This window comes from Trachymyrmex cornetzi, unplaced genomic scaffold (genome assembly GCF_001594075.2).
Source record: "Trachymyrmex cornetzi isolate Tcor2-1 unplaced genomic scaffold, Tcor1.1 scaffold153, whole genome shotgun sequence".
Taxonomy (NCBI): Eukaryota; Metazoa; Arthropoda; class Insecta; order Hymenoptera; family Formicidae; genus Trachymyrmex; species Trachymyrmex cornetzi.
Window position 1 is genome coordinate 34646 of NW_017296124.1, and position 11612 is coordinate 46257.

Genomic DNA, 11612 nt, shown 5'->3' on the forward strand with positions numbered 1-11612 from the left:
TGTATAATGTTATTGATGTAATAAATTCTTGTTAATTTTGATAACTGGAGGTTGACTCCTGTTGCCTTATCTACGAATTCTGTCTTATCGTGCATATATATATATATATATATATATAATATGATTATAACAAATACATCTAAAAACAATGTTATTTAAATTGCGAATTTTAATCAAAATTTTTTATTGAAAAACGATTAATCACGTTTTTTAATAAAAAAGTTTTAATTAAAATTCGCAATTTAAAAATTGTTTTTAGGTGTATTTGTTACAATCATAGATGCAATAATACAAAATTCAAACAGCCTCAGAAGTGATCAGTCTTATTTCTATTATTTTTCTATTATTCTAAAAAATGTTCTATTATATATATAATATTCTAAAAAATTTGCTATTCTAGAATATTATAAAAAATTTTCCATTTTTTACATAGAATTTTTTTTATCTTACTAAATGAAAATTACATCAATACTTAAATTTAAAAAAAATAAAAGATTAAATTATACCAATACTAATGCATTTAAAAAAATATATAACACTACGTCTTACTAGTAACGATTAAGTTCTTCATTCAGATTTGTTCGGTAGAGTCATAAAAATATTTCTTATATCTTCATTTAATTCCAAAAAATTCAACGTCTCCATCACATGGCTTTTATGTTGTTGGAAATACTCAAAACAAAACTTCTCTACTGTCTGCAAATTATGTGGAATATGTACAATAAATAAATACATATAATAATAAATTAATACGTATAATAAGTAAATAAATAAGTATGCACAACAAAAATAACTTTTTTGCAGTTCATGAATTTTAGTATTAAGTGCAATACTAAAATTCGCCGGAGCTTAACAGAGAAAAGTTGCATATCTAATAAATCATTCGAAGACAATTGCGATCTTGCCACTCCCCCCTCTATATGACATAAAACAAATTTGGAAAAATATTTTTACTGTAATAGAAATAAGAAAAATATTCTATAATTGATTAATATATCAATACAATTTTATTATAAATTGTGATACTTTCTTTTAGAAGACAGAAATCAGTTGTTAAAACGAAATTTATTACTAAAAAAAAGTGAGTTTGCTAGTTACATACCTCGTTGCTATACTTTTGCGCCACATTGTAAATAAAAAATACAGTTTTATCTATTATGTCTTTCTTTATCGCCCTATAGCAACTTTCTTTGAACTTATTATCGTTCAATGAATCAGCTAATGTCAGGAGATCTGTAACGAAATGCTTTTAGTTACGAATTGTAAGCAATAATAATGGAGTGACTGTACGATCTCTAGTTAAACTCGAACTCACTAAATCTCTCTTCCAGATATACATCAATTATGCCAGTATATAAATATTTGAAATAGCTATTATACATGGCATAGGAAAATCCATTAAGCCTGATGACACTATAAGGAAATCATACATAAAAAATCAAATATAAAACATTTTTAATAACATGTGCTTTTATATAAATACTTACTCTTGACCATCTTCAGAGCTTATAAATTGGTCTATCTTTTTGAAATGTGAAGTACGAAACTGTAGGATATTTTTGTTGACATAAATAGATTGCTGTCCGATTTTTATCACAAGATCGCTCAAATCCTGTTAGAAGCAAAGAAATAAATTTGTTAAAGATAAATAGATAATATCTTGTATAACAAAAAGACTTGAGATAATGAATATCATATAACATTATATGCATATATGCATTATAACATATATGCGTTATATATACAGGGTATATCTGAAATAATGTCCACTAATCATACAGTGCTATTCCTAATAAAAAACTGAGTCAACAATTCCTCTACCATTTTGCAATTTTCGCAATAGTTAATGAGATATTAATTTTTAAAGGTTAGCCGAATAAATGGATAAAATCGATATACAAGATAATTTTAAGTCTCCTAAGTAGTCAACGTGTGATTTAAAATCAATCGACGGCCTGGCGAAATGTGGCGAAATCGGTAGCAACACACACAAGTACGACCCCATGTACATATATGCTCTCGGCGCAGCGAAAGTGAGCACATGTACATGGGCTCGTGCTTGTATGTGTGTGATAGGCCTTCTACAATAAGCCGCAAGTCAGTAACGTCGAAAGTCTTAACCAGTCTTAACCAAGTCGTTCAAGTTGGCTATTGGCCAACTTCACCGATTATGATTTAAGATCGCTTAGAACTTCTGACTTGCGGCTTATTGTAGAAGGGCTATAACTCGTTTTAACAGCTGTTAAACCGTGTGTTTCTGCCAGAATATAGGCTCACTTTACGGGTCTTTTACGACCATTTACTGACTATCAAGGGAGGAAAGAACAGTTTTCATCGATTTTTACAAGTACTTTAAAGCGATCTCGTCATTTCGTTCATCCAAATTGTCTTTATTTACAAATGGCATCGTGCATAAATTAACGTGTCATTCCTCGCTTCTGACGTCATGATTCCAACATGGCCGCCGCGACTACTCAGGGGCCTTAAGATGTTTTTTAGTATTCTTTGTGAAATATTTTGAAGATGTTTCTTAAAGAACTTTTGAAGATATCTTAAACTTTTATACGTCGATGTTAGATATTTTGCTCATTGGGTAATTAAAAAATAATATTGCGAAAATTGCAAAATGGTAGAAGACTTTTCGACTCAGTTTTTTGTTAGAAATAGCACTGTATGATTAGTGGACGTTATTTCAGATACATCCTGTATACACATTTTTTTAAGCATGCTTAAAAATCTACACAAAGCAAAAAACAGAATTGAGCGCCACAGTAATTTATTTTAATGCAAGGAAGCAAGTAAAGAATTTTTATAAACGACTTGCCTGCGGCTTCTACATATCATATATCATTTATAAGTCCAAGAATTTCGAAAGCTTACCGGTCTGAATCAATTACATGTAAGAATTTAAAAGTAAGTCATACTGTAAGCCTAACAGTCGGAAATCCATTAAGAAGAATAGACTGATACACAGAACAAAACTTACAGGATCATTAAACGCCTTTGCGATATCTTGCAGTAATATATGCTTCTCGGTTTGTCTAAAGTCTTTCACAGTAGTTGGCGGTCTGGCAGACATCGCGTTACATATGTCAAATAGAGTCGTGTATTCACAGGAAAAAGGTATCTGAATTTGTTGATCGAAACAGTTGCCCCACACGTAAATAAGTTTTTCTTCGCTTATGGCACAACTCACATTTTTCATGGCAGCAATATCCAATATTTTCATTTGTTTAACCGTTATCGTAATCTGTTAATTCCCAAATTTTTTACTTTATTTTCTGTTTTACATTTCTATTCTTACAATAATTATAACAAATCATTTACCATTTGAGGATTATGGAGGTCATTTCTAGAATTACAACCCAATTGTCCAAAAGAGTTTCCACCCCAGACGAAAATATTTCCTTCTGTAGATAACGCGAGTACATGTGTATAGCCACAGGCTATTTTTGCTAAAATGTCAACATCAAATATAGATTAGTCAACAGTGTATACAAATCCTTCATTTCCTTCATAAATCATCTTTAGAAATGGACTTTCAAAATAAAAAAATTACTTATGCGAATGCCTATCTTTTTAATTTCAAGTAGATTGCTTATGAATTCGTCCTTGCACGTAGAAACACCTAATTGACCATGATGATTTCTTCCCCAGGTGTATATCTTATTGTCTTCAGTAAGCACTATGAAGAAACTGTCACCACAACAAACAGACTCGACCTTTTTCTGAAAATGCATCTGTTTCATCCGGCTTATATTATCAAAGTAATAGGTTTGGAAATAGAACACCTTGAAAATAGATTAAACAACTTTTAATACCTAAAATTAAATATTATTATCGTAATAGTTCGGTCGTTAGCTTACCTTTTGATCATCAGTTAAAACGATAAAAGTTTGGTTGCCACCAACTGCACTTTGTACAATACGTGAATATCTTAAATCAACTATTTGAGAATAATATTCTAAATTAAGGTCAGTCCATGTAACGTCGTACCAGTGATACACCTTTCAAAAATAAGATTGATATTTATTAATTTTTATAATTCATACATTTTATACGTAAAATATCATAAAAGATAAACTGATGCACTATTATATATTCATACTAATCTTCCTAAATATCTGCAAAAATTCTAAAATTATTAGATACGTTGGTAACAATTATAATTTCTTCTTACATTTATGTATGAAAATTACACAAAATGTAATTTTACAAAAAAAATATCACAACATATTATAAATTATATATAAAATGCATCAAATCCGTTTTTTATGAGATTACTAAAGTAACTGTAGAGAATGTACAAATATGTCAAATCTCTACTATTAAATATCGAAACATTTTTACGAAAATAAAATTCATTTGAATCCTAAAGCAATTTTTTTTTCATTTCCAAATGTGTTCTATTAATTATTAAGAAATAAAAATAATTTTTCTACATATGCTATGTATGTCCATAAATATGACTTTTAAATATTAAGAGCATTAAATTTAATGAAAAATCAGTAATATATTATTATATATAATTACGTGTTAAACATTTTTAGTATTCTTGGTGAAAAAATTTCACTGAAATTATTTCACGTTTTGAATGAAATTGACATTTCAATGAAATTAATGAAAATTTGCTAAAATTTCACTGAAAGTAAATTTTTCAGCCAACATACTAAAAAATCGCTGAAATTGAATTAAAATTTCTCTGAATTTTTTGTTGAAATTTTTTTGAAATTTTTCCTGAAAATTAATTTTTCAGCTAAAAATCAGCTAAATTAAAATGAAATTTTTCTAACATGCTGAAATCCAACTTGCTAAAAAGTATTTCAAAACGTGAAATAATTTTAGCGAAATTTTTCCTTTAGAGATATTAATTCTGAAATATACTTCTCCATCCTCTGTTAACAAAATAATAGCAAGATCACAGTCAACAAGTAACATCTTTATTTTTTTCTCGAACATGTAATCCACTTTTTCTGGGTGTTCAGTATGAATTATTTCACCTTTCTTCAGTAAGTGTGAATATTTGCTGCACGAACGCTCCGCGAGCCTTTAATAAAAAATAATACAATATTATATATAGAGGAAAGCCCTCTATTATGAGATAGGCGCCTAATATGAGATAGCGGCGTTTCTGTTAAACAAATAAACGTTATCTATTGGTTCCACCATGAATTTATTGCTCTTGAATTGAAAACTATTTAGTAGAAAATTCATTATTAGTCATGCCCGTTTTAGTCATTGTAAAACAAGATTTTAGAATTTGGATGTCTTCGAGTTTCATTGAGATGAGCATTTAAACCTTGTTTATTATTTAATAAATAAATATTTGGCAAAATAAATTCTTCATGTAGTGATAGAGTAGGGTCGTACTAATAGAAAAATACGGGATATGTTGAATTGTTCAATTACAGAAATTAGATTTGATGATCGTAAAACCATAAAGCGTGGAAATCGTAATATGAGATACCCAGGATATTCCTAATATATAAAATAACCCATGCTCCTATGTTATAGTGAAAATCGTTGCTAAAGTATAAATGTTATTGTACAATAATAAAAAAAGACAACCGGAATGAACGTCGAGTGTTTATATCTGCGATGCTTGATTCCAACTACTTGAAAACGAGTTCTGGGTATAATCTATCGCATGCTCATTTTTCGTACACGCTGGCTGCGTTTGTTTGTAGTTTAGAAATATTAAATAAAGTTTTCTAATTGTAATACTGATATACTTTGCGTTTTACTATCGATTTCTCAGGGCATCTTATATTAGAAGCACAATTTTTTGACTTTGCAATTTGCTCACTTTTTATATCTCTTTAATTTAAAAAAAAATGGAATTTGAATTAAATTTTATGTAACGTTATCTTAAAGCTTATTAAATTCCCTTCAAAATGACCAATTATTTTTTTTAATTCTGCCTATAGACTTCTAGCATTTATCCAAAATGAACTCGGTATCTCATAACAGGGGGGCTTTTCCTCTATGTATATCAAGTATAATAGTAAAAAAAATAGTAAATAATCAGTAAAATAATTTATTCATCTTGCGTGAAAAGCAACAATTGTCAGAATCCTATTTTACCTAAAAAGTTGCAAATTTATTTAATACGCGTTCAGTGGAGAAAACTGTAAGCGCTCAACATTAAAGTGAGCATTTAATAATTCTTAATAATATTCTTAAAGTATACGCATTAATACGTGTCTATATATATATATATATATGAGGTAGAGTTTATGTCGAGAACGACAAAAAATTTTTCTTAAAATTTCAATTTCGAAATTTTTTGTCGTTCTCGGAATAAATTCCACCTCACAGACACGAATAACACATATTAATGTGCATACTTTGAGCTTGGAAAAGGATTTTCGAATGCGTAAAAGAGGAAAAAAGTAAGTCCTTGCAAAGCATGTAATTTCATTTTAGGAGAAATGTTTTCTTCTATACTTTAAATCTTAGGTCTGTGTTCGCGTTGCTTGCACTTTTTGCATTTAGCATCTTCGTTCTCTCTTTTTTTCAACTCCCGAATGTATGTTTATCCCGTTTTAAGTACATTTTTGAGGATTTCAAGCAACGTGAACGAATCTCTTAATTCCACAAATTGACAGTATTGTTCGTTCTATAATCTGAATCTCCCATCTCACGCTTATTTTCAATCTACAAGCTGTAAAACTTTTAAGGCACAATTTCACGCAGCGAGTAAAAACTGGCGTTTTATCCCCATTCGATCGTTACGCAAAGCAGCTTTAAAAAGCTGTTCGCTATCGCCTCTATCTTTTTCACGGAGTGAATAAAAACTGGCGAAGTTACTCCCACTATGTCGTGAATAAAGGAGCGTTGAACAAAAAATTCAAAAAATTGACCAATCAAAAAATGCTTCGAAATATTTGGCCAATCAAGTGGGCTATAGTCATAATCAGCGTTGCTATGCATTGAAGAATGAGATTGAAGATTGAAAGATTGAAGTTTGACCAATCAGAACAAAAGGAACCAAAATTTCTTCGTCCTCATTGGTGAAATTTCAATCTTTAATCTTTAATCTCAATCTTCAATGCATAGTCTGATTCCGGTCTAATGCGGATTGTTATAAAATGCTGCTTTTGTTTTCAGTCAACACAAGTATCGTTCTATCTTTAACTGTTTTATTATCATTGGCTGCGTTCAGCAGACTCAGCAGTTTTGCAACAGTTTTATGATTCGTCGCGTTGATTGGATTATACTTTTAGATTTAAAGGAATAGTCCTATCTCAGCGAAGAATCACAAAACGGTTGCAAAACTGTTGAGTCTGCCGAACGCAGCCGTTAAATGTCAAGGATTGTTTGCGTCAACTGTGAAAAGCAGTCAATATCATCTTCGCAAAAAACAAAAACAAAAGCCGAGCGCTTAAAAGTAGAAAAAGTATCGATCGACTTATACACGTGCACAAAAGGAATTTTCGAGAAGCGTTCATAGAATTTTCGTGAAACGCCGACAATAAGAATTGAATCGAATTACTTCCCATACAGTATAGAATTTGTAGCAAATATTGCTGCAACTTTTGTGCAACTTTGTGCTGTAGGAATTATTCTATAATCGATCATTTTTTTAAATCGAATCGAAGAATTTTGTAGGATTATTTGCTATGCGGATGCCTTCCATTTAGCGCGATACATGTAAATACAAGTATCGTTCCGTTTTTCTTACTCGTAAAATGCAAAGAAAGATAGAATTTGTGTTCGAAAAAATAATTTATTACAATTATAAATACGACAACGACTTTAATTCTTATCGATAAAGCTCCGAATACGGGCATTCCTATTCCCGAATTCAACACGCGGTCACAATTATATACTTCCAATTTGTCCGGCAGAAACACGTGTTGCTTAAAAATGAGAAAAAACCCTGGTGAAAATAAATATCGGAACGTAAGTCGAATGTAATGGGAGAATAATAGAAACGAAGCTTCTAGAAGGCGAAAATTGAAACAACGGAATGTAAAAGAGGTCCGGAGTTGTTTCAATTTTCATCTTCTAGAAACTTCGTTTATACGCCTCTATTACTCTTCCATCACATTCGACTTATACGCTCGGATTTTCATTTTTATCAAGGAATAGAGAAAAGGCTGGGGAAAAGAAAAGATGAAATTTTACCATTTTTGATAGCCTAGATCATCTCTGCACAACACCTCGTTTTTTTTCGCTGATGACCCACTCGCCATAACAATAATTATAGAATGTACACGGTCCAATAATAACAACGCTAAATTATATTATGTATCAAACAATATTGTAATACACCACGAAACTATGTAGATATTTTGAAAAAAATAAAGAAGCAATTCACGATTTTATTTCATGCACACTACTGACTATAGCTCCACTATAGCTCTTAGCTCTTACCCAGGCGAGTGATGAGAACCAAGTGGAAACAATGATACAAATACAAGGGTATGCTCGATGGACGAATTTAGGAGGCCTCTGCACATCACCTTGCCTACGTCACATTCGTGCAATCTCGGTTACGTTCGAAGCACTTCGGCCGGCTGAAATAAGGCTGCTATGACGGCTTGGAGCCGTTCCGTCTGGCTACAATGAGTGTTTGTGCAGTGAAAGGATGCAAAAATAATTACCGAAATATTACAAAAATAATTACACAAATTTATACTTATTACTCATCATTCTCTTAAAATCCTTTCGCTTATCTTAATGAATTGACGCTACCATGGTTTACTTCATTTTTAATCATTTGAATTTGCCGCGTAATGATGACGTCATGACGTAGGCAAGGTGCCAATACTCATTGGTTGGTGGGCGTTACCATGCGCAAGAGCACCGATCGAGCATACCATGGTGGAAACCAGTGAAATTAGTGAAAACAAGTGCGATCATCGTGGATCACCGACCACTGTTGTAATCAAGGACATAGAGAGAATGGACTGCGCGATCCGTGTGTCAAAATCGTCGATACCCTGGTAGCAAGCTGACGTCAAAATGACGTCAAAATGACGTAGCTTGCTACCAGGGATGAGATTTGATGAGAGAGAGGGACCGTGGCAGACGGCCATTTCTATCTCTTTCCATTCAATGGCGTAATGAGAGAGAGAATGAGAAGAAGATTGGCCGTCTCCCACGATCTCTCTCTCTCATTATTGTCGACCACATTTGATACACTACTAAGCCCGGATCCTCATACAGGCAACAGCGCTTTGACACCGAACGCTGATTGGTGAAAAACGGGTGATGCGGGTAAATTTTACCCCCACAACCGGCTTTTCACCAATTAGCGCTCTGTGTCAAAGCGCTGTTGCCCGTATGAGGATCCGGGCTAAGGGTACGGCCCACTTGGCGCTACAAACGCTTCAAACGTTTTCATTTTTATATGCTTCTATAGAACGGTCCATTAGCACTACTAATGCTGCCAACAGTATGCAAATGGACCAATTTTTGAAGCGTTTTGAAGCGTTAGTACGTATTTTGCAATTACGAATAAAATGAAAGTTATGCTAACGTGCGAAGTTTTTTTTAGAATCGCTTACTTATATTTATGATGAAGATAATAGCATCCTCTTCGGAAACTTCTAGATTATGAATCATTCCGGTATCTCCTTCATGTAACCTTATAATCGGCATAGTTTATACAATTTTTATTTTTAATAATATAATATACACAATATACCAGCACTATTTGTAGTAATATATGTAGCACGATGCCACGATATAATAATATGTAAATTTCAATCAGCTTTACAAATATACTTTCGTTCGATTATTATTATGCTTTCCCGCGCTTTGTATATTCAAACTAAACGCTTCAGTTAAACTACCTCTCCAAGGGGGTGATCCCGATTGACCACGGCTCAATTGGACACCACCAATCACAGCGACCGGTACTTAGGAGCTTTGTAGTCTCAAGCGCTGTGAGTGGCTCGTGTCCAATTGAGCCGTGTCCAACTGGGTGCCACCCCTCTCCAAGCAGTAGCATTGGAAGCAATTGAAAATAAGGTGGAAGTGGAAACCTGTGATGTATTAATGACGTCATACGTGCTATTGGGACACATTTGAAGCGCCATGTGGACCGGTTAAAACAACGCTTCAAACGATTCGAAGCATTTGTAGCGCCAAGTGGACCGCACCCTAAGATACGGATCGCGCAGTCCATTCTTTATGTCTTTGGTTGTGAATTTGTGATCAACTGGAGAGTGGGGAGTCATCTTAAGCCGTAATCACACTACAGACTCCCGACTCTAACTTGACTACTGACTCGGACTCCCGACTATCATTCTACCAATCACAGAAAGGCAACAGCCGACTCTGATTGTCGACTAGAGAATAGAAATCACTCTATTCGACCGATTTGGAGTCGGGAATCAGGGGCTCTGCACAATAAAAGGAACAGAGGGAACAGAGAATAGAGAATAAGAATTTCAACCTATCAGAATGTATTGTGGAATACACAGTTTCTGATAGGTTGAAATTCTTATTCTTTGTTCCCTGTTTCTTTTATTGTGCGGAGCCCCCAGAGTCGAGAACCTGTGATTACGGGTTTAGGTTGCATTCGAATTCCCATTTGGGTGCTCTCCGGATGTCGAGAGACCCTCTAATCAGAGTTGCGACATGAGGAACAGCCAATTTTGATTGGTCCGTCATTTTTCAGCAATTCCCGCCAATATTCGAATGTCAATATTGACCGCGGTCCAATTCACGCTCACAACGCTTAAAAATCATTTCATCCTTGTTGTTTGTTAAATGTTAAACGAAGACAAACAATGCTCATGAGCGTTGTCAGCATGAATCGGACCACAGCCATTGTAGGATGGGCGGGAGGGCTCCGATTGCACACATCGCATATCGCACACATGTATCGCTGATTGACCAATTTAAAAATAAAATAATCTCATTGGCAAAACAGTGAAAAATTACTAGGCACCAGTTGATATGAGTGGTGTGTACAATCAGAACTGTAGGCAAACGGGATCCTCCCGAATGGGCGATGTGTGTATCGATACGCTAAAAATCGTTTGCAAACTAATCTATTTTGTGAAAAATCAATTTTTCCAACCAAAACAAGCATAGAATGACAGAAATAGCATTAATAGCATCTCCCCGAACGCACATTTTTTCCAACATTTGTCGCCCATAACCCCGGATCTACAATAGGATTTTAAGCCTTAAGCCATAAGAAATGGGCGAATCACAGTCGCTTATTCTTCTCGGATTCGACTGTAATTGGTCAGTTTCTTACGGTTTAAGGCTGAAAACACCTATTGTAGATCCGGGGTAATGCACAATGTTCAACATCACGCGGAAATATTCTCATTATGTAGCCTTTGGCTGCAGAATTATTGCAAAATAAGACTCTACACCCAACTATTTTGCAATAATTTTCAATAATGTTCTAAAAGTCGTACTATAGAAAGACGTATCTTAAGGCCCGTCTACAATACACGGAGTAAGAAGTAAGAGTAAGAAATTGACCAATCACAGTCGAATGTGAGAAGAATAATCGACTGTGATTGGTCAATTTCTTACTCTTACTTCTTACTCCATGTATTGTAGACGGGCCTTTACGGGATCACGACTCACACGAGAACTATGAAGGTTAGAAAGAGACACAACATTTTCCTCTTTCTTTG

The 11612-nt window shown here is 33.6% G+C and overlaps 1 protein-coding gene across 1 annotated transcript; it reads right to left on the reverse strand.

Annotated features, from left to right (window-relative positions):
- Positions 1-567: 567 nt before the first annotated feature.
- On the reverse strand, positions 568-8198 carry LOC108758172 (RCC1 and BTB domain-containing protein 1). The gene is made up of 10 exons (XM_018502980.1): positions 8131-8198; positions 4885-5047; positions 3867-4007; positions 3560-3791; positions 3328-3455; positions 2987-3250; positions 1488-1612; positions 1316-1413; positions 1103-1233; positions 568-696 (listed from the first exon to the last, which is right to left on the reverse strand). Exons 1-10 carry the CDS (start codon positions 8196-8198, stop codon positions 568-570), a joined length of 1479 nt encoding a protein of 492 aa, XP_018358482.1.
- Positions 8199-11612: the final 3414 nt, after the last annotated feature.